Genomic DNA, 24,347 nt, shown 5'->3' on the forward strand with positions numbered 1-24,347 from the left:
TAGGTACAAGCTTCTAAGAGTTGTCTCCTTGTGAAGTCAGACAGGACATACTTAATTTCATCAACTTCAAATTGTGACGTGTAAAATATCTGCCAAGGGAGCACATGAGAAATTCAGTACCCATGGTTTCTGTTGGGGCTGGCCCTGCAGGTATCCTCTTCCTGGCATGTACCAAAATTCCATTCTCCCAGAAGGAAGGCAGTTCCTCAGCATAAAGCATTTTGTTTGTATAGTTTAGGCATAGAAAACTACTCGTATTAGTCAGGGAACATTGTGAACCGTCCTGAAATCTGAATTCCCTGACACTGACCATGGGCCACCCTTGTAGTCCTTTCTAAGGACTACATTTTTAGACCTGCTATGTCAACTCCATCAACTCTTTTCTGCACACTGTGGAAATCCACCCCCTTTTAATATTGCTGTGTAGTATTCCATGGAATGACTACATTATGGTTTAACTTTTCTTTATCGATTAGCTTCTAGGATATTATTTTGTAGTATCCACCTTTGTGTAATTTCTTTTCTGGGGGCTTAGATTAGAATTGATGGATCATAATGATATGTAAAAATTCATTCTGAATAGGTACTTCCAAATTGCTCACCAGAGAGCTTTAGTGCTAGTCTATACTTCTAATTGCAGTGTACAAGAGTACCCTTTGGAAGGGATTAATTTTAATGATATTCATGCTGGGAATGTAGGAAAAACTGACCATCTAAATCAGGAAGCACAAGAGAGTAGGAGGGACATTCTAGCTCTGAGGTGTAGCCTGCTGCTGTTGTAGACCCTTGCCTCACACATTGTCTCCTGCCTCCCAGGACTTTTGGTCTACTTCAAATGTCTAATCTTTCTATTGGCCTATCTTGTTGCCTTTAATGATTGGTGTGGAGGCTTGTGATTTTAGGTCTTTTTTTTTTTGCTCTCCCCCCCTTAGGTCTTTTATTATGGAAAATTTTAAGCATATACAAAAGTAGAATAAGGAACCTACATGTACCCATTACCCAGTTTTAGCAGTTGCCAACATTTTGTCAATCTCATTTCATTTTTCTTTTTCTGGGAAGTGGAGGAGGGCCTGGAATAGAGAAAGCAAATCCTAGAAGTATGGCATTCTGGAAAACATTTTTTATACTAAATTTAAAAAGTTATGCATGCTTACCATAACATTTCAAATTACAGATGTTCTTTTTAAAAAACAATTTCTGCAAATACTCTCCAGTTGTGAGGTTACCCTGCTGTTTCTTTTTCTAGTTTAGGAAGATATTTCCCCATGTTTTTCTCTTAACTTTGTATAAAGTTACACAAATGTATACACACAACTTTTTTTAAAAAAAACATGGAGGCTGGGCACGGTGGCTCACGCCTGTAATTCTAGCACTCCGAGAGGCGAAGGCAGGCAGAGAGAGGCGAAGGCAGGCAGATTGCTCAAGGTCAGGAGTTCAAAACCAGCCTGATCAAAAGTGAGACCCCGTCTCTACTATAAATAGAAATTAATTGGCCGACTAACATATATATAGAAAAAATTAGCCGGGCATGGTGGCGCATGCCTGTAGTCCCAGCTACCCACCCGGGAGGCTGAGGCAGCAGGATTGCTTGAGCCCAGGAGTTTGAGGTTGCTGTGAGCTAGGCTGATGCCAGGGCACTCACTCTAGCCTGGGCAACAAAGTGAGACTGTGTCTCAAAAAAAAAAAAAAAAAAAAAACACAAAAAAACCAATATGGAATAGCACTGTTCACATTTCTACAACTTGCTTTTTTCATTTAATAATATGTTAAGGACATTCCTTGAAATCAATAAACAGACCAAGTCCCTTTCAATATGCTATGCTATGCCATCATGTAGCCATTTTTTAATTGACATTCAGTTTTTTTGCTTTTCAGCCCTTGTTATCCTTGCAGCGAACTTTCGTATGCATAGGACCTCATATACTAGTGCTTTATTACTGTAATATATATGCTCCAGAATGGAGTGGCTGGTTAGAATATGTGTCACTTGAATTGTTAGAACTGTTGCCATCAATACTTTCTTTTTTTTTTTTTTTGAGACAGAGTCTCACTTTGTTGCCCAGGCTAGAGTGAGTGCCATATGGCGTCAGCCTAGCTCACAGCAACCTCAAACTCCTGGGCTCAAGCAATCCTGCTGCCTCAGCCTCCCGGGTGGGTAGCTGGGACTACAGGCATGCGCCACCATGCCCGGCTAATTTTTTCTATATATCTATTAGTTGGCCAATTAATATGTTTCTATTTATAGTAGAGATGGGGTCTCACTCTTGATCAGGCTAGTTTCGAACTCCTGACCTTGAGCAATGGGGGGGGGGGTCCCGCCCCCGCCCGCCTAGGCCTCCCAGAGTGCTGGGATTACAGGCATGAGCCACCCTGCCCACCCACCATCAATACTTTCTAAAAGGATATTGTTCCACCAACAATATAAAAGTTCTCTTAACTTTCATTCATGCTAGCACTGAATGTTATTACTCTTCAATGTTTTTTGCCAATAAAATTAGTAAAAAAGGACATAGCAATATGGTTTTAACTTGTCTTTTAATTTTCCTTTATTAGAAAACATAATCCAGCAATTTATTTAAAAAATTGAGTTGTGTTCATGCTAAATTCAAACAAGCTTTGTTCAGCATTCATCGATACAATTCATATCAAAAGATAAAGACAAGCCGGGTGTGGTGGCTCACGCCTGTAATCCTAGCACTTTGGGAGGCCGAGGCGGGTGGATTGCTCAAGGTCAGGAGTTCGAAACCAGCCTGAGCGAGACCCCGTCTCTACCAAAAAAAATAGAAATAAATTAATTGACCAACTAAAAATATATATACAAAAAATTAGCCGGGCATGATGGTGCATGCCTGTAGTCCCAGCTACTCGGGAGGCTGAGGCAGTAGGATCGCTGAGCCCCGGAGATTGAGGTTGCTGTGAGCCAGGCTGACGCCACGGCACTCACTCTAGTCTAGGCAACAAAGTGAGACTCTGTCTCAAAAAAAAAAAAAGATAAAGACAAAAATAGCCATTTCAATAGATACAAAAAAGACATCTAAAAAATATAGCACCACACCCATGGCTGAGTCTCCCAGCAAACCAGAAATAAGAGAATAACATTTTACTTTTTTATAATATTGAAATTTATTCACTTAATATATTTTTAAATTAAAAATATTTAATTTTTTGAATATTATTCACATGGTTCAGAAATTAAAATGTATAAAAAGGTTTATACAGTGACAGATTTCTCTCCCTTTCTTGTACCCTATCTGCCCTAGTTCCTACTACCACTCCCTGCCCTGGAACCACAATTAGTTTCTTAGGTGTTCTTTCAGAGTCATTTTTATACATATACAGGCAAATATGAATACATATTCTCTCTTTCTGGTTTTACACAAAAAGTAGCATACTATATACTCTGTCATGCATCTTGCATTTTTCATTATTTTTTTAAGGACAGAAACTTGGTTATTTATTATAACTTTCTAGCTACCTTCCTGTTTTTCTCTCTAAATTACTGAACTCCTCAAATGTGAGACCTTACGGCTGTTTGCTAGTTGTAGTCTAGTTCCTCCCACATCACTCTCCCACAAACATTCACAGAGTAAAAAATATTGAAATTACTCTCTCAAAGGTCATCAGTGCCTGCACCCCTCTTGTTAAAGCCGGTGGCTGTTCAGTCTTTTGTCTTCTTTTATATTTTTACTGTTTTTGCTCCTAATTACATACCCGTGGTTCTTGGAACTCTAATACTTTGTGTTTCCTGCAGTACATTCTGTTAAAAGGATTCTTGTAATAGGTGAAGGGAAATAAGAAAAGGATTGTGGAGGCATACAGTCTGGGGGAAAGATATGCTATCAATAAGATTTATCACTTAACAGATCTAAAGGAAAAGGATTTGTTCTCTGTGGTTCCTGAAGAGAGAGCCAGTACAGTACTTTACTTTGGGAAGTACCATGATATAGGGAAAAGGAAAGAAAGACCTTGACTTTGACAACCTAGATTCGAGTCCTGACTTTACTCTGCACTAGCTCTATGACCTTGAACACTTAACCTTTCAGAACTTTAGTTTCCTTATCTATAAATACAAATATAAGGAATATATTTATTTATTTAAAAAGGTGATAAATGAGAAAATATAAGTATTAAATGAGAAAATATGAGCATAATATATGCCCAGCATAGTCACTGCAACGTTTTAATCATTCAGAAGTTTGTTCTCATTCCTAGGTTCATTAGGCCAATGAGTGGGAGTCGCGGGGAAATAGATTTTGGCTAATGAAGGGAGAATTTTCTAGAAATTAAGCCTAACTTTTGAACCGGCTGCATCTAACATAGATAAATCTGTCATTGCTTGCTATTGAGGAAACTCATTCCTGAACAGTACAAGTAAATGATTTGTATTGGTTACTGGAAGATGAGGACAAAATTTAAAGCTTAGCTTAAATAGTTGTGTGAATATACTATCCTAATCTTGATCTGTTTATTTTTTAGGATCTAAATATTGCATTTCCCTCTCTGTATGTTAAAATCAAGTTTGAGATATAATTTATATGCAGTAAAATTCACACATTATGAATGTATGTAACTACCACTCCAGTCAAGTTAAGAGGACATTTCCATCTTCCTAGAAAATTCCCTCAGTGGTATTGATTCTTATAAGTCATCTCAAAGACTTTGTATGTGAGATACAGGACCATAAATAAATAAAAATATCAAATTCTGATGAAGGGGGATACAGTTTATATAGAGCAACAAGGTAGATGCACAGAACTTACAGATTTGAGGTATCCCGCAAACCAACCTTCAACAAATAGATGATTGCTAACTGGAATGTTGTCTTTGTGGAGCATGTATCAAACATGATGGCCCACTTAGGCCTATCAAATCCATCCACCCTTATTCCTTTTGATAGATAGATATGGTAAATGATACAGTCAGATATCTTAAATGAATCTGTACTAGCATTTATATCCTGAAAGCTAAAGTGTTTGGGCACATTTATATTTTTTTCCAGTTGGCTTTCTGAAGGAGGAGGTATCAGAAAAGCATGGTTAGGCTGGGCGCCTTGGCTCATGCCTGTAATCCTAGCTCTCTGGGAGGCCGAGGTGAGCGGATTGCTCAAGGTCAGGAGTTCAAAACCAGCCTGAGCAAGATCGAGACCCCGTCTCTACTATAAATAGAAAGAAATTAATTGGCCAACTAATATATATAGAAAAAATTAGCCGGGCATGGTGGTGCATGCCTGTAGTCCCAGCTACTTGGGAGGCTGAGGCAGAAGGATTGCTTGAGCCCAGGAGTTTGAGGTTGCTGTGAGCTAGGCTGAAGCCACAGCACTTACTCTAGCCTGGGCAACAAAGTGAGACTCTGTCTCAAAAAAAAAACCAAAAAACAAAAAAAAAAAACCAAAAAAAACAAGTAAAGCATGGTTAGTTGGCTGTGATGACAGTGTTAAACAGAACATTTTCTTCTATGCTTACAGTATCAATTGATACTGTAATATTTCCTTGAGAAGAAATGTGGCACGTCTTTTAAGTACTAAGGGGGATATTTTTGGCCAGGAAAACACTTGCTAATAAGCTCATCAAAAAGCCTTTAAGGCTGAGTGTGGTGGCTAACACCTGTAATCCTAGTACTTTGGGAGGCTGAGACAGGAGGATCACTTTAGACCATGAGTTCAAGACCAGCCTGGGCAACATAGCAAAACCCTGTATCTACAGAAAATAGAAAAATTAGCCAGGTGTGTGCTTGTAGTCCCAGATACTCAAGAGGCTGAGGCAGGAGGATTGCTTGAGTTTAGGAGTTTGAAGGTTGCAGTGAGCTATGATGACTCCATTGCACTCTAGCCCAGCCAACAGAGTGAGAGACCCTGTTTCGAATTAAAAAAAAAAAAGCCATTAAATGAAATGTGAGAAAGGAGAAAAAAAATCCAGGTAGTTAGGGAACATTCTATGTAGTAAATTTATAGTGACATAGAAGAAGATTGGAAAAGGACATGTCTCTAATTCAAGGTGCCAGATGTTTCTGAATGATAAGCCTGTAATATCCCGTGTAACTCGGATAAAGACAGTCTTTTGGGTGTCATTGAGAATTGATGAGATGAGTTTATGACTAGGCATTTGAGTGCTTACTAGATAAGCATTGTGCTAAGTAAGCACTCCTCATCTAATCCTTATAAAAATAACTATTAATATGAAGTAGACATATATGGTCATTTATCTACAATTTAATATGAAGAAATTGGAGCTGGAGAAGATGAAGTATTTAGAGCTAATAATCAGCTTTTCTTTTTTTTTTTCTTTCCTTTTCCATGACATGATTCAGGAATAATAATCAGCTTTTGCTCTTGAGTTCTGTATGTCTCAGGATAGGTAACTTGTATAAACTAATTGCCTTGCTTACTAATTTTACTCTGTGGCTTTCATCTACTGTGATTGTCTTGATCCTTCACTTCCTCAGGATTGTACTGTGAGTGAGCTTGTTCACTCTTACTACCTCCCTCACGCAGAATCCATAAGAGCCATAAGAGCGTGGTTGGCGTGAATCTGTTATGCTACTCCATTAACCATGTGACAGTTCTACTTGTAACAAAATATAGCAACAGTTACCATTCCCTTCTTCTAGCTTTTTACTGATTTTAGTATTCTTATACTTAACTTTACTAAATTATCATCGATTATGCATAATGTCACTGTCTGCCTGCATCTCCTCTCAGTCTCTTCCATCAGCCAAGCCAACTTAAATTTTGTCTGATTTCATTCCAGTGCAGCTGTAGTACTCCTCCCAGTTTCTTGTGCACTTGCCTGTCTTTCTCATTTTATCTTCTTCACCATCCCTATTGGCATATGCATTCCAGCCTTGATAACTGATTTGCAGTTTCCCAAATGTGTAGTTCATATCCCCTGAACCTCTCCGTGTCTGCCTGATATCTATAGTGTCCTCTGTGGAAAAGTTTCTCAGGGTAGAGTTAGGTATTTTCTTTTTTCTTTTCTTTTTTTTTAAGCACTCCTCTTTCAAAGAATTTATTTTATACACATGTTGCACCACACAGCATGTTTTTTTTTTGTTTTCTTTGAGACAGAGTCTCACTTTGTTGCCCAGGCTAGAGCAAGTGCCATGGCTTCAGCCCAGCTCACAGCAACCTCAAACTCCTGGGTTCAAAGGATCCTTCTGCCTCAGCCTCCGAGTAGCTGGGACTACAGGCATGCGCCACCATGCCTGGCTAATTTTTTCTCTATATATTAGTTGGCCAATTAATTTCTTTCTATGTATAGTAGAGACAGAGTCTTGCTCTTGCTCAGGTTGGTTTCGAACTCCTGAACTCAAAGGATCCACCTGCCTCTGCCTCCCAGAGAGCTAGGATTACAGGCGTGAGCCACCACGCCCGGCCCACACAGCATGTTTGAAACACTGACATATAACTCTCTAATAAGATAAAGCAAAGAGAGAAAAGTTTATCTTATCAGAAACAAGACATGGCCATCACTTATAATCTTCAAACATTATGGGACGTTAACTTTATAATTTGACAAAGCATTCGTGAAACAATCTGTAGACTAGTTTTAACAGACAACACCTTTAAGCAGATAATGACCATCCTAAATTGTTTATCAGGTATGAATTTTACAAACATTAGTTATATTAGTGGTAATGGTAGAGCTGGTGGGTATTGCGCCTTCTCCAAGCTGGATGGTGAGAACCACCAATAGTGTGGTGGAAGTTATGGCCCTTTCCAAATCCACAGCTCTTGTTGCCCATGCTTCTCCCTGTGCTTGTCCACCAATTTGGTGATCCACTGGATGTCAGGATTTCTTCTGATAGCTTTATGGAATAGATCAGTGAGGCTAACCTAAAAAAAATTTGTACATGGAGTCTTCACCAACCCAGTAAGAATTAAGGACTCTTAGAGCGTCACAGTGGCATCCAGCCTTCTCAACAGACTGACGGCTTTGAGCAAACTTTAGCCAAGTGGGAGGGGTTGAGTAGCTATGGCCTTTCTATTTCTTAGCTGGTTAAGACCATGATGGACAGACTTGCTGTAGGTTGCATCCTTTGGAACTGAGTGTTTGCGGACACCAAGGTGCACATGAATCCTGTATATGACATGACCTTGTTTGGCCTTGTATCCCAGTGTGCACACTTTATCTGGCAGGGTGGGGTAGGGAGCCCTGTCTAGTGCAGAGAGCTGGTGGTGCTGCCAGCTAAGGACCTTCAGAAGAAAATGCATTACATCAGACTGCTGCTTCCTCCATAGCTCCTGGATGTATTTGTATGCACCCATTTTGGCTTACCTGATGGCTGCTGCCAGAGGGAAAGAAAGTGGTATTTTCTTTTTGTATGATAGTTTTCTTATGAATGAAGATTTAGGTTCTAGACTTCAGGGTGATTCTCCTAGGTAGCTGGAGTGACTTTCCTCCACCTTTGCACAGATTTCTTTACCCAATAGACTCCAGCCTTGAATGGGAGGGCTGATGTATGTGAAGGGTGTTGACTGACAGGCTTTATTTTAGTGTGTGATAAAGGGAATGGCAGTAGCTTCCAATAAAAAAGGCTTTGTTCTGGGACAGCCAAACCCATCGCAGGAACCTGCTGGCCTTCAGCAGAAGGTTTAGTTTCTTTAGAGTGCATTTCTTTGGTTTTAGGCCAGATTTGAAAGCAGCTGCTACCTGTGGCCATGGAGGCATACGGATGGGAATTGGGTGGGAGGGGTTGAGTAGCTTTTTGCCCCATGCCTATTTCTGTTCTCCCTGATCTGATCTTGGAGCCTCTCTAGAGCTTCACCAGAAAGGATGACACATACATCCATTTAAGACTTCTCTTGTGTTTATTCTTGGGTGTGGCCTCCTTTGCTCTTATTTATTCATCAGCTCTTGATAGAGTAAAAAGGTAATAATCTTTCCTGAAACACATTGTCCTAGGCTGTCATTTTGAAATCCTGAACTAGAGATTCTGTTGATAACTTTGAGCATTTGGAATTTTAAAAATTTAAACTCTTTATATGAGTACATTATTATTTCCCAAGAATTGATAGACTAGCTTGGAATGTTTAACAGATATGAAATTATTGTAATGTAGAAATACAAGTGACCTATTTATGAATGACATGTTCAAAAAATATTTTAAAAACTGTTTAGAGTAAGGAAAGCCAAAGGTCCCCCATAAACCTGGGCAGGAGAGGATTGTGGGGAGGTCCCAGCTATTGCCATTAGCTACTAATTGATAATTGGGGCCAGTAGCAAGATAACTGCAGTTTATAAGATGTTTACATTCTAGAATTGGAGGGAAAAATTGCTTATTTCTCAACATAAACTTTGCTAATTTTAGGTTGTCTTTCTTGATATTACATTAAATTAATAGCTCTACTACTTGTGACTTATTAAGGAAAAGTGAGTTGTGCTGTATATTGACTATATAGTTGGATTTAGGTTACAAGTTGTGTTTTATTTCAATGAATGATAAAAGAATTTGCCATGTATTTACTTCTAATACCAGTGAAAATGAACCTGTATGCGACATTACTTTTATTTCTTAATACATTTTGGGAAAGTTAATTGCAACTGTGTGGTTCAGGGATTTAGTGCAAGAAGAAGAACAGTTGATGGAAGAAAAGAAAAAGAAAAAAGACGACAAGAAAAAGAAGGAAGCTGCTCAAAAGAAGGTAGTATGTGTATAAACTATTTATATTAAGCAGTTTAAACATAGACTAAAAAAGAAAATTAATTTCATTGGATATTTTTAAGGCATTTGATTTAATGTTTTAGCTTCAATGGAGATTTATTTTAATATTTAATGTCTTTGTATATGCATATAAAGTAGCTTGCTGAGTGTGTACAATTTAATGCGTAATAATTTAATCTTGCCAATAGTTTTTCAAAGGTAAGTGCATTTTATAGGTCTTTTATCTTTGAATTAGCTGTTCATAGGTGTTTCACAGTGTATTATTTTATAAGTGGGAAGAGCATGGAATTTGTAGCCATATTGAAAGGATTTGAAACCTCACTCTCCCACATAGCACGTAGAATGGTGTGGCCTTGAATGTTATTTAGCCTCTCTGGGCCTTAGTTTCCTTATGTTTTATAAAATGAAAGTTGAATTAAATGAGATAATGTAATATATACACATAATAATATACATAATTGGAAATAAAGTAATACAGGAATACATTATTAAAGGAAATAGTAATAGACATAATAAATAAAATGTCAGTTTAGTTTTCACTTTTTATTTAGTACCTAGACTGATTTTTTAAATTTGCAGTTTACATTAAGATACTTTAAATTAAGCCTAAAACATTAATTACTACAAAAGAACTCTAGCCAATACAGTAAAAGAAACTGTAACCGAAACAATACAATTTAAGGCAAAAATAAAAGACCATGTCTATACTTACAAACTTTTTTAAAAAACACAAATTGTTATAAAAGCTGGTAATAGTTAACTAAAGTGGGTACTCATCTCCTACTGTGTCAAAGTTTCAAGGACCTTAAAATATTCTCAGAGACCCATTGGAATTACTGTTCCATTTCTCTATTCTGATGAAAATATTACTTTTTAATATTTAAATAGTATCAGAAGATGAGACAGGAAGGCTTGGTGGTAGCTGTAGGTTTGTCTCAGGGCTTTGGCTGTTGGGGAAAACAGTGAAGACATTTTAGTGGAGTGAAATAAAAGTTGGTATTTTAGAATGTTTACCTTGGAAAATTGGACCTGGATTTGAAGGGGTTCATACTAGAGGCTGAAAGACTGGTTACGGGACTGTTAAAGTAATCCATGGAATTTGTTTCTTAAAGGACACGAAGGGAGACTAACCTAGATTGACTCTTAGGTTCCAGATTGAGTGACTAAGTACATTTTGAAAACAGTTATCAGGTTTGAGAATACAAAGAAAGGAGAAATGATAAATAATGCATTTCTGTATGTGCTGAGCTTAGGGTATTATTGGCAAGTATTAAGGGAGGAATGGAGTACAGAGCATTTAGAATTTACTATGAGATAGGAGGAGATGATAGGTGACCCTAGTCATCTGTGTTTTGCTTGCTCTTGGGTGACTGGGAAGGGATGCATTGGTATATGTTGTAGTTAGGGTTTGGGTAGGTTTCTAGTGTCGAGTTTTGGCATTGACTGATGCCTTGAGCCTCTCTGTCAGAGGCCTCTTTATGAAAAACTTGTGTCCTCTGTAGGTCTAAGATTGGTGGAAGGCTTATCAGACTCTTGTTCTATTGTGTGAAGGCTATTTACCCAATGAGAAAAGCTTCTAAGAAACTTAAGAGGTTTATTGAGGAGGATGCTTAGATATACTTTGTGTAGAATCTGTAGTTTGGCAAACATCTGAATGTTGCATTAGGTCCTGATGGTCTTTGCATCTGAGAAGTTTAAGATTTAGCTGGTAAGTCAGAATATATGTGAAATGGCTAGAGAAGAGGCCTAAGATGGTATATAAGTGTATTTATTTGGCATTTACTCTATTTACTGAGGAAATTCTAAGAAAAAGAGGAATCATGTGAACGATTTCTTTCAATATTGTATTTTTGTGAATATAATGTTTTTAAATGGTAACATATACAAATAATGTATCTAATTGTTAAAGTTCATCTTTATATTTTTTTATAATCAAATCTCTAAATCACCAAGTCAGTATAGGTGGTCACTTATGTGTCACCAGCTTATAAATAAGCCTCTAACATATGAATGGTTATTATTGTGCCATTTGACTTCTCACCAAATGAGAAGTAACAGCTTTTCATACTCTTTTCCACTAGATCTTTGCCTCACCCCATGGTTTCCATGTCTCACTACAACCATGTCCTATTATTAATAGAACCATCACCAGAGGCTTAGAGATACAGTGAGTTTCTCCTCTTTTACCAAATCTTCAGCACTGATAGGGTATTTCTATGTATCCTGTAGACACATAGTAATATCTACCCACTGAACACAATATAAGACTAAGTGTAATATCTCCAATAAGAGTTAAGTTTAATGAGCTGGGCTGCCACCGTAAATAACACTATTCTTCAGATTTCAAATAACCAACTTACATCAGAATTTGAATACAATCTGTTGGTGAAGAGAGTACAGCTGCTATTTCCAGAGAGTGTTACCAAATAGCTCTTAAAAAAAAAGAAAAAGAACCCCCACATTGGCACACTTACAGCTCATATGAAGGATTGTGAGTCACAGGAGTTTTAAGACAAGTTTCCTGGAGCTTGTCTTTTGTCTGTAGTAGGAGTCAGCAGGTGTATCCACACAGGTGACAGACATCTAAATGAGCCAGGTGGGCGGGCCCATTTATATAAACATTGGAACATAAATTCATTACAGTAACAACAGTCTGCCTATTTTATGTGATCCATATTCTCTTATTTCTGAAAAAGAGTAACTATTATCTGTTCTAATAAATATGTCATTTTCAATATAAGGAACCTAAGCATCAGAATGAAATAAGTGGCTGACCTTGCTTTCATCATGGTGACGGAACTAGGAATAGAATTGAAATCTTCTAATTCCTCTAGTTGGTGCTTTTCCAAAATCCTGTGCCATGACTTTATCCTGCAGAACATTCTTATACTTTTTTTTTTTTTTTTTTTGAGACACAGTCTTGCTTTATTGCCCAGGCTAGAGTGAGTGCTGTGGCATCAGCCTAGCTCACAGCAACTTCAAACTCCTGAGCTCAAGCAATCCTCCTGCCTTAGCCTCCTGAGTAGCTGGGACTACAGGCATGTGCCACCATGCCCAGCTAATTTTTTCTATATATATTAGTTGTCCAATTAATTTGTTTCTATTTATAGTAGAGACAGGGTCTCGCTCTTGCTCAGGCTGGTTTCGAACTCCTGACCTCGAGCAATCCGCCTACCTTGGCCTCCCAAAGTGCTAGGATTACAGGCGTGAGCCACTGTGCCCGGCCATTATTTTATACTTTTGCTTTTATTTTTTACCATCTAAAGGTGAACTTTAAAATTAGGAAATAACATATTATGGTAGTTTTTGTAATAGGGTATAAAATGGGTCTCTATGCCATAAATTCAGAAAATATGTAGATTTAACATATATATGGCTAATAGCCATTGTGGTCTTTTAAAATTCATACTATGGGTTATTTTCTGTTTTGAATACCAAAACAGATAATACAGCTAGACTCTCTACAATATTTTTACTATGATAGTTTTTCTTATTCTGTCATTGAAATATAAATTTAAATATTTAGGTTCTTTATATAAATTTTACATAAAAATTAGGTGACTTATATTTCCGCCCCTATACATCTCTAATATGGTGATCAATGACCAGATGACTTTTGCTTTTAATTTTTTTTGAAAAATTTTTTCATAAATTACTATGTATAACATTCTTTTCTGTTTAATATCTAAGAGGGCGATTATCTTCTGATTCTCAGTTGTAGAAAATAATTTGATAGCTCATGGAAATGTTTCCATACTTTATAAAAAAGGGAGCAACAATAATAGCAATAGGTTATCATGGATTTCTCTCCAGGTTCTGTTTTTAGAAGAAATTTCTCAAAGGAATCTTAAGGGAAATGTAATGAGGAAAAAAGAGGTTCAGAAATAGGTTAATTATAGAGGGATAATTTAGTATAACCTTTACTTTAAGCATGTAATTGTAGTTTCTAGAAAGCGTATAATGGTTGAGGGCTGGGGGAAGCAACAATACAAATTGGGATCTTTTTGTGTTGAGAATGTTTCAGTATTCACGAGTTTTTTGTTGTGTTAAGAGCTGAAGGGGTTTTTATAAGCTTTATTGACTTAAATGTACTAAATTCAAGTTTAAATGAGATTTAGGTTGTAGAAAACTTGCAGCTTCATTGCCTTTTTGGAGGATCATATTCAGCAGTCTAATTAGTAAATTTTCTTAGTAACTTCGATGGTAACATGACCAGGCTTAGAGCTGTGTGGCTTATCTAGGCCAGTTAGGTGTTCTCTTACAGTCTTGCTCCTTAATTTATCTTACTCTTCTCTTTTCTTCATTTTTAAAAAACTGTTTCAGGAGAACTGGGGTCTAGATTGAGTGTCACTTGCTAAAATCATGAGAAAGCTCTCAGAGCACTTATTTAAAATAAGCGAATTGGACTAGATTCTTTATTCCTAATGTTAGGTCTTAATATCTGGCACTGTTAAGGCATTGTAAATGATTACAAAAAGAGAAAAACGACTTGAGAACTGGCACGAGTGGAGAGTCCACTCATTTCCAAATGTGTGAGAAGCGACTAAGGCAAAATATCGTTCAGTGGGGCTGATGTGGCAACAGCAGCAACTAATAATGTCTGTTGAATACTTTCTATGTGATAGGCAGTATCCAAAGTGCTTTATGTAAATTAAATCCCTTTGACCTCACAACAACTCCGAGGTGGGTGTTTTCAGCCCCAGTTTTATAGATGAAGAAACTATGCTTCAGAGAAGTTAACAGATTTGACCAGGGTTACACAGTGTAAGTGGTAGAGTCAGGATTCAAAGAGAGTAGGGCAATCTGGCTTTTAGACCCTGAGACCTCAACCTCTCAAGTATGCTTCAGGATCCTGGAGCTGGGACAAGCAGTGCAGAGCCTGCTTCTAGCACCCATCGTGCTTTGTTCTGCTACTTGTCTGATGTCTTCATTAATGAACTGAGGCAATTATGATAATTGCTTGTGGAATTACAACTCAGATATTTTTAAAGAAAAAAATGTTAAAAATGGAAATCATTTTGCTTCCAGAATCTTAATTCTCCTGTACAAGAGTATTTCTATTGATACCTCACATTTGAACATTGTTGTATAGTTTTTCCAAAAAAAGCCTTTCATATTTTATCATTTGACCCTCATAATAGCCCTGAAAGGTAGGCAGCACAATTATTTTCTCCATTTGAAGGATTAGGAAACTGAGACCCAGAGGTTTAAATGACATGGTCATTGAAAAGTGAAAAGAAACGGTTGAGGTTAATTTAATATATTTTATGTAACCTAATATTGCTAGAATATTATTATTTTTACATGTAATAAGTGTAAAATATAAAGAGACATTTAACATTATATTAAAAATACTATTAGAAATCTGGTATGTGTTAATATTTTCACATCTCAATTTAGACTAGTCACATTTCAATAGTCACTAGCCACACGTGGCTACTGTTTTGGACAGTGCAGACAGTTACTCTTAAAATCACTGACCTCACTTGGAAAATTCTCTCTTTAATAATTTGAGTAATGTACTAGGTCCTCAGACCAGCCCACAAAAACTTATTTTAAAGAAGTGGAACTCTGTCAGTTCCATTTGCTCCTAATCACTTAGAAGCTCTTGGTTTCTATTACTTACATTCCTTCACTATTTTAGGTCAGTGTACTGAGGAGCAGACACACCTTAGTGGTGTCTCCTTGGTGCCATTCTCTGTAGATGACAGATTACTGAAGGAGGTTGACCATTGTTCTGAAGCAAAATGGAGTTGTTTTTCCAAAGGAGTTGTCTAGCAGATATCCTTTATGTTGTAAAGCCTAGAAAAGCAACATTGTATACCTTAGGTTTTAATAATGTGGTCATAGTTTCCATGTACTGAAATTTAGCTTCTTTTGGAAGTAAACTGTAAAAGAGACTAAGAGATTAAAAAAAAAAACAAAAACTTTCAACATGCAAAATAATTTTTGTATTCTTTGGCTTTAGAAAATTATGTGTTATTATTTGACATGACATTTCTAATACTTAAAAGTGTTCATATGCTAACTCTCTAATGAGATTTGTTTTTTTATTATCAGATTTGAAAATGACTTCTCAGAAATAAATGTTGTCAAGCTAGTTGGCTGGTCTTTTGGCATTGTCCTTCCATCAGTTTTTTTTTTTTTTCTTTAAATTTTGATCCATAGAGTAAAAGATGGGCCTCCATTATTTCGTATATTACTAGTGCTCTGAAACTTGGTAAAGCACTTCAGTGCCTAGATTGACTCTCTGGCTTTCTAGGGAAAGATTAATGTTTGTTGTGGCTTCAATGTTAGGGAAATTACTATAGTTTTTATCATATATTATATAATGATATAATTTAAAATGATATTTTTGGTAACTTCTCAATTTAACTAGGGTAAATGAATTATCATGCCCCTTAACAGTTAAGAAAAGCTTTATCTTCATTTAGAAACTATTCCTGGTTATTCAGTTACAATTATTATTCAGTCTTTCCTCACTTCCCTGCCTACTCTTGTATCTTTTATTTTCGAGACTCCCATGATTTTTGCTTGGGTCCTCTGTGGTTCTTTTTGAGGCCCTTGGAAGTTTGAGCTATTCACCTTGAGGCAACTCGGCTGCCTTCAAGCCCCTGTCCTCAGTTGTATCAGAAAACAGGCACAGTAGGAGCAGGTGTTGGAAAGCAGTGAAAACAGTTCATGTGAGTTTAACTTCTGACACAGCAAATTTAATGAATTGTCAGGTGTGTCAGAAATGACAAATTAGTTCAAAACTTTTTCCCACTCAAAAATACTTAAAAGTTGACTATGTTTAACTGTCATAGCAGCCTAACCTCCAGAAGTTAAATTTATTACTAATTTGGCTAAAGTGATTATATATAGCTTTTCTTACAGAAAACTTAATTCATCCTTTATGATTTGTAACAATTTTTGAAGCCATTTAAACATATAAAAAACTTACTAAATCCATTAAATTGAAAGGTGACAGTTACATATAAAAATCATTTTTATACTAAATGATGAGAAAAGTACAGCTCCTGTTTTAAAAATTATATTGTCATACAATGATGTCTTCTATGCTTTGTGTCTAAAGAAACATTATAGAATTTTTTTATTACTAAACATAGTATCAAGGACAATGGGGCACATCTGTGGGAAAAGCATGCTTTCTTTGCATATCTTTTCCTCTGCAGTTCATCTAAATGACAAATTCCTTAATTAATGAAAGTATATATGTCTTATGTAATAGTAATATATGAACATTTTATCATAACAATCCATTTCTTTCAGTTTCATATTTACATTGTTTTTTGTTTGTTTGTTTTTATTTTAGGCCACTGAACAAAAAATCAAAGGTACGTTGTTTAAAGCTACTTTTTATTCTTTTTTGCATTAAAGCAAGGTTGTTTGTATGCATATTATTCAGCTCCGGGATGGGAGTGAGAAGAGCATGAAAGAAACAGGGTGGGAACAGACTTCTTCAGTGATACATACCTTGGAGTCATCCATTGGGGTTTTATGGTTTATCGTGGTATATATACCACATTTAGAATATGCTGCCTCAAGACTTAGCCTTACAACTGTCTCCTAGGATAAACACCACTTTCTAACATACTCCCCTGTTTTGAGTCTTTGAGCACATGTACCTTTTCTTTAGTCTGTCTTCTAAAAGTCTTCTTGTGTGGGGTTACCTCTAGTATCCCACTCCATCCCTTAGGGGTTCTGCCTGCTTTATTTCTTGTTTTCTAGATACTGTTGACCCCTACTCCTTCTTGTAGGCAGATAGTGACATCCCTTTCTATATTATCACTTAGAATAGTAGATTGACAATTTTATGGCCATTGTGCCAGATTGAACAGCACCTAGTATACCCCAAGCATAAAACTTCAGGGTGATAAAGAAACAGAAGCCTAATTCCTTTCAGATCCTGAGTGAGGAGTCCTTTATCCTCCCAGGAGTTGACTATTTGGTAATGGAAGGTAGAAGGCTCCCAGATGCTGAACTTGTTAGGCCTAAGTATTCTGAATTTTCATTTTAAGTTCTATCAAAAAAGTATGATCTCTGCATTTGGTTGGTGTATGCCCTCACAGTGCTGCCTGTCTTTATTAGAGGTCAGTGCCAGTTAAGGTAACATTTATTAGGTTCACTTGTGTAAGAGTGAGCACGAACAGTTGTAACTTACATTTTACTGGAGAGAGTGGTGATGAGAGGACACACCCAAACACAGTATAGTATGCTGTAATTTGGCTAAAGAGTCATAAGTTGTCCTGGAGCACAGAGGTATGATGATTAGCCTAACACAGGGGGTCAAGGAAGACCTCTTTAAGATTGAGTCTTTTTTTTTTTTTTAACATAGCTGTAGAAGATGAAAAGATTGAGTCTTAAAGGTGAAATAAATTGGGCATGGTGGTGTGCGTCCATAATCCCAGCTACTTGGAGGCTGAGGCAGAAGAATTGCTTGAACCCAGAAGTTTGAGGCCACCCTGGGTAACATAGTGAGACAACCCCATCTCTCAAAAAAGAAAAAAAAAAGAAAGATGAAATGGCCAAAGGCTGAAATGGCAACAGGATCAGCACAGAGAAAAGAAATCTTGTGATGTGATATGCAGTGGTGGTGTTCCTATAGTATTAAATACCCAGCGATAAGCGGGCAGAGTTGAGGCTGAAGAAATAGGGATTAGTCAAAGAGGGCCTTACATGCTGTATGTACCAAGGAGCTTGGACTTTTATTTTATAGGCAGTTAGGAGCCACTGAAGAGCCTAAGCAAGAGTGGTTTGTTTTTCCTTTCTTTTTTTAAAGCCAATAATCACCGTGCGTGGAAAATACAGGCTGAAAGATGGGCAGGGATTTGAAAGATAGAGCTAAGAGAAGCATTCTGCACTGAGGAGACAGTTAGACAGGAACAGAGAATATGAGCATGCAGCTTTAGTCTCTAGCACTGGGGTATTGGGAAGTGACAGAATATAGGCCTGGAGGTAGGGGGCGCAAAAGGGCTTCATGCTAGTTAGGGAGTGGAGAGCCAGCAAAGGTGCTTGCCTTTACAGTGTCATAGTCATAAACTGTGCTTTAGGAACATATCTTTGTCGATAGTACCTAGTGTCACCAATAGAAGCAAGATTAGAGAGGGAAAAAAGGAATGGACGAGGGTTTGAACTGAGATCTTGGCAGTAGGAGTAAAAGATGGATGACGGATGCATGAGGTGTAATTGACAGGACTGGCAGCAAGAAAGATCAGAAGAATTAAAGGTAATATTGTGGCTTTGAACCTGGATATAGTTACAGGGATATGGAACGTAGGTAAATGGGAACATTGCCAGATTAGTAGGAACATAACCAAATTAATTTTTCTAAAACTCCTCTTCCTCATACCACACCCCTGCATAGGAATGTTAAGTTGTCCCTAGTTGTTGGTTCTTCAAGACCCCTCTATTTGGCTTTAATCTGACCTTCCATGATCTGTTTCTCATCACTCCCTTATTCTATTTAGAGCCTTCTTACCTCTTTTATATTCATTCCTGTTTCTTTTTGATCCAGTTTCTCAGCTAAGGATGTCTTTATCATGCCTTTTTAAACTTCTCTTGAGTTCGTCTTCTAATGGGTCACTCCAGCTACCATCAGTCTCTCCCTTTTTAGTTTCTTAGGATGTTATGATATATCTTAAATTTGGGCACTTGATTATATTCTGTCTCAAATTTTTTGACTGACCCATGGTTATTTGTTTCTTCAGCATGATCTTTGGAAGGCAGCTATGTTCACCACTGTACCACCCACACAATATGATCTTTGAATACCTACTCTTTATATCATTTCCAAATGTAAATCATCCTTTTACATCCTTACATAAAATGTGAACATATTTGGGTCTTGTTTTTAGACTTTTCCACAACTCTGTGAATGTTAGGCTGGATATATGAAAGTCACTTCAAAATGTATTATGTTGTTTTGCCAACAGTTTCACTCACTTCATCTTTCTTTTGACAGTGGCTCCCTTCATAATTGGTTATGCTTTTCCTGGTTCATGAAAATGTATTGTTTTATTTTTGTGGCATGTATATGTCTATGTAGTGTTTATGGTTTGAGATTTACAGTGATTAGAGATTACAAACTGGAGACTAGAGGGGCATGTTTGGCCTACTCAATGTTGGTTTTTTACTAAACTTTTTATTTTGGAATAATTTTAGATTTAAAGAAAAGTTGGAAAGATAGTACAGAGAGTTTTCATGTATACTTCACTCATTTTCCACCATTATTAACACCTTACATTACTATGGGTACATTTGTCAAAACTAAAAAACCAGCATTGGTACTAACTAAACTCCAGACTTTATCTAGAGGTCGCCAGTTTTTCTAGTAACTGCTTTCTGTCCTAGGATCCAATGCAGGATGCCACAATGCATTTAGTTGTCAGGTTTCCCTGGTCTCCACAGTGTTTTTATTATTATCCTGTAAACTTTTAATTGATTGCCAACATTTAAAAATTAGAAGAGCCTGCCTATTTCAGATTTCTAGTTCATACTGTCAGTGTCATTTTTTGTCCTTCTATATTATAGAATCTGTGTAAAGACCAACTTTAGCCACATGTGGCTGTCAAGCACTTTTGGGGCTAATGTGACTAAGGGACTGAATTTTTTAATTTTCCTGGATGGTGTAACTCTAAAGCCTTCTCGGTGATTATAATTAGACTGAGCATAACTAGTTAGGCTGTAGCACCTCTTATATAGAATTCTGTCTTAATGAGCTCATTTCTTTCTGTGACTACTGCCCTTGTTAAATAACTACTACTGTTGCTGCCACTCAGTGGTAAAACTGTTTTTATAAAATTTGGACTTTTGTAAAGTAGCATAATTTAAAGTAAGTTCTTTACCAGCTATCTTAAGTGAATACAATTAGATACTTATTTCTTGGTGGCAATGGATTCGTGATTCATCTAATAAAACTGTGGATCAGTATAATGAATAACGTAATGAAATTCTTGAAAGTTTTATTCTTACTTTGTGACTTGAACTTTGAAAAACTATAAAGAACATGAATATTTGATTTTGAATATTTAAAATATGTTTTAAAAATATGTATATTATGAGTGTCTCCTTGAAACAGCAGGGGAATGAAGTGCCAAAAAATTTATAATAAGGCAGAGGGATGGATAGGATAAGTTTTAAGACACCCTATGGCCTATATAATGTAAAGGCAGGGAAAGAGTTAATGTCTCATCTTCAGAATGTCTTTGGGAACTTGATTAAGAATAAAAGTAATTTTTTAAAACAGCTTTGAGCTCTGACACTGGCTTTTTTGGGGAAGCAGGTTGATTGTACATTTCTTGCAAAAGAATAAGCACTGTTGATTTTTGACAGCTAATTTTCTTCCTCACCCCTTCCCCCTTGCCTTCTTTCTCCTTCCTCTCCCTCTTCTCCCCCACTCCCAAGCATATCATTGTCAGTGCTATTTTTAGGTAATTTCATGAGCAAGTTATATTCCAAAGAATAACAACCCCCTGAGCTCATAAGGGAGATGTATGGAGCCTGGGGAGATCCTGGTAAGAAGCAGAAAAAGAGAAAAAAGGATTAAGATTTTCTTTTATTTTTATGATGATGAACTAGGGAAGCATAGTTTATTACTGCTGTTGTTTTTTTCTGGGTTAATTAAAAACATATGAAATTGAATCAGCATTTAAAACACAATTTTTTTCCCTGCCACAATTGGAAATTATTATTCTTACTCAATTCTAGCCCTAATATTTATCTTTGAAATGCAATTTAATTCCTTAAATCCATTGATCTAGGGAATGACCAAAATATTCCAGAACTACTAAGTTAGCTGCATGTCAGATCACGTTGGGGATATTATAGCTAACTTTGAGCACCTATTATATGCCAGGCATTATGGTTTATATATACTTTATTTAATCAAAGAAAATATTCTGAATATTGAATGAACGGGCACCAGCAATTCAGAATATATACTAGAGTAGGGCCTTAAAAGCTTCTTAATGTATTAATATTAAGAGTATCCCTTTAGATACTGAATTTTGGGAATCTGTGGGACCCTGGGGAGGGGCCAGTGCAGCAGGCTGGGTACTCTGGGACTTCATGCAGTGGATATTTAAAACCTGATATGGGAGTAGGGCTTCATCATTGTGTACTAGCATAATTTAAGTCTGCATTTAATTCCTTCAGCAGCCCTATGAAAGTAGATAGTATTATCACCACTTACAGGTGAAATTAAGGCTAAGAAAAGTTAGATAACTTGTCTAATGGTTGTACATTTCCTGAGCCAGCATTTGACTTTTAACTCTACCTGGCTCTACTCCTTCTAATTCTTTAAAAGCAGCCCTCACAGATCCATTGAAGACAAAATGGGAAGGGCACACCATTACCCATACTGCAATAATAGTCATTGGATGAACTGAAACAACTCATCTCTTAAAAGTAATCTAGAAAAATCTTATAACAGATTTTATAGTATTTCCCTGTTAATTCAACACAAAGAAATAGCCTGGGCACGGTGGCTCACGCCTGTAATCCTAGCACTCTGGGAGGCCGAGGCAGGAGAATCTATCAAGATCAGGCGTTCGAGATCAGCCTAAGCAAGAGCAAGACCCTGTCTCTACTAAAAATGGAAAGAAATTAATTGCACAACTAAAATACATATAGAAAAAATTAGCTGGGCATGGTGGCGCATGCCTGTAGTCCCAGCTACTTGGGAGGCTGAGACAGAAGGTTGCTTGAGCCCAGGAGTTTGAGGTTGCTGTGAGCTAGGCTGACGCCACAGCACTCTAGCCTGGCCAACAGAGTGAGACTGTCTCAAAAAAAAAAAAAAAAAAAAAAAATTAAAAAAGATAGAATTTGTAGCACCAGCATAATTGAATTAGGAGAGGATTGGACAACTTTGTAATAAGTGAGAGATTATTTATTACGTCTTTGAGTGTTGATGAAAATGAACAAGAGTTTTGAGGACCAAGCAAGAAGCCCATTCTAAAAGTTTTCTCCATGCTTTGGCCGGTACAAAATAAAACTCTTTATGGAGCAAAACCAGAGTGCTAAATCATGTTTAAAGTGTCTTTGCTCCAACTCTAAGGGAGGTATAAAGGGAATTATGCTTAAAAACTACATGACCTCCATTTCATCATCCTTCAAAAGGAGACAGAGCCCCTTCTGAAGGGCTTGGGCAATAGTAAAGTCCATTTCTGTTATGCTTATTGACTGATAAATTTGATAAAATCATAGCACAGTTTAACTTTCAGAATATGGCTGAGATGACTCAGTTTGTGCTGAAGGAAGACAAGTGTTTAATTTGTCCCCTTCTCATTAATAGAGTACTACTTTTTTCTTTAAATCACACTGCCAGTATCAGCTATGTTTCACCATCTTATGAGGCCATCTTGGGAAACAAAAGTAAATGGAAAATAATTGTGTAGTTATCCATTATTTCAAACTTAGCTTTTATAAAATGCTTTTGTTTTCTGAAATATTTATCGTGTGCCAAGCCTGTTTTATGCACTGTTATGGTAACTGGCGATAAGCATGAACAAAACAAACCCAAGTCTCTGGTCCCACTATACTTCCATTCTCATCTTTTCTTTATTTTAGTAAAGATAAATATATGTTTAAGGGCCTTCATCTGTTTACCTGTAATGTCAGTTTAACACTTCATTTTCTCTGTAAGATCTTTTTACTTATTGTATATATTTAAGGTGTACAACATAATGTTTTGATATGCATATACATAGTGAAATGATTACTATAGCCAAGTAGATTAACAACATATCCATCATCTTACATAGTTATCCCCCTTTTTTTGTGTAAGAACACCTAAAATCTACTCTTCACAAATTTCTAGTTACAATACAGTATTATTAACTGTAGTCCCTTGTGGTATAAAGATCTCTAGATTTATTCGTCCTACATAACTGCAACTTTGTACTCTTTGATCTACATCTCCTCTTTCTTTCCCACCCCTACCCCGTAACTATAATACCATTCTACTCTGTTTCTATTTATTTTTTTAAGTTTCCGGATATAAGTGAGATCATTTATATTTTTATTTTATTTCTATGTCTGGCTTATTTCACTCTTCCAGGTTCATCCATGTTGTGGCAAATGGTAAGCTCTCCTTTTTAATGGCTGAATAATATTCCATTGTATATATATATTACACTTTCTTCATTCATCTGTCAGTGGACACTTAGCCTTTCCCATATCTTGGCTATTGAGAACAATGCTACAAAGAACATAGGAGCACAGATAGCTCTACAAGGTGCTGATTTCATATCCTTTGGGTATACAGTAGTCTTTCCTATATGGGAGGGATATATGTTCCAAGACTCTCAGTGAATACCTGAAATCTCAGAAAGTACTGAACTCTATATATACTATGTTTTTTCCTGTATATACTTACCTGTGATAAAGTTTAATTTGTAAGTTAGGCACAGTAAGAGATTAATAACAATAGCTTAAAATAAATAATGAAACAATAATTATACCAATATACTATAAAAAATGTTATGAGAATGTGGTCTGTCTCTGTCTCAAAATATTTTAGGACTGTGGTTGGCCACAGGTAACTGAAACTTTGGAAAGCAAAACTTGGAATAAATTGGGAGGACTACTGTATATACACAGAAGAGGGATTGCTGGGTAGTAATTTTTTTGAGAATCCGTAGGACGTTAAGTTTTTCAATGATGAAGCCACCTACTATAATGAATTT

General features: G+C 36.7%; 1 protein-coding gene across 7 annotated transcripts in view; it reads left to right on the forward strand.

The window, feature by feature from the left end:
• TNRC6A (trinucleotide repeat containing adaptor 6A) overlaps nucleotides 1-24,347 on the forward strand; it is a 105,944-nt gene that overhangs the window by 15,091 nt on the left and 66,506 nt on the right. For 6 of the 7 annotated variants that reach the window (XM_012780141.2, XM_075995186.1, XM_075995187.1 and 3 more), the window contains exons 3-4: nucleotides 9,553-9,640; nucleotides 16,976-16,997. In XM_012780141.2, the coding sequence (XP_012635595.2) occupies nucleotides 9,553-9,640; nucleotides 16,976-16,997 (110 nt within the window). Of the gene's footprint in view, nucleotides 1-9,552; nucleotides 9,641-16,975; nucleotides 16,998-23,719; nucleotides 23,743-24,347 lie in introns of those variants that run through there. The other variant, XM_075995189.1, reaches the window with a different exon arrangement.

The sequence above is a fragment of the Microcebus murinus genome, chromosome 19, assembly GCF_040939455.1.
Source record: "Microcebus murinus isolate Inina chromosome 19, M.murinus_Inina_mat1.0, whole genome shotgun sequence".
NCBI lineage: Eukaryota > Metazoa > Chordata > Mammalia > Primates > Cheirogaleidae > Microcebus > Microcebus murinus.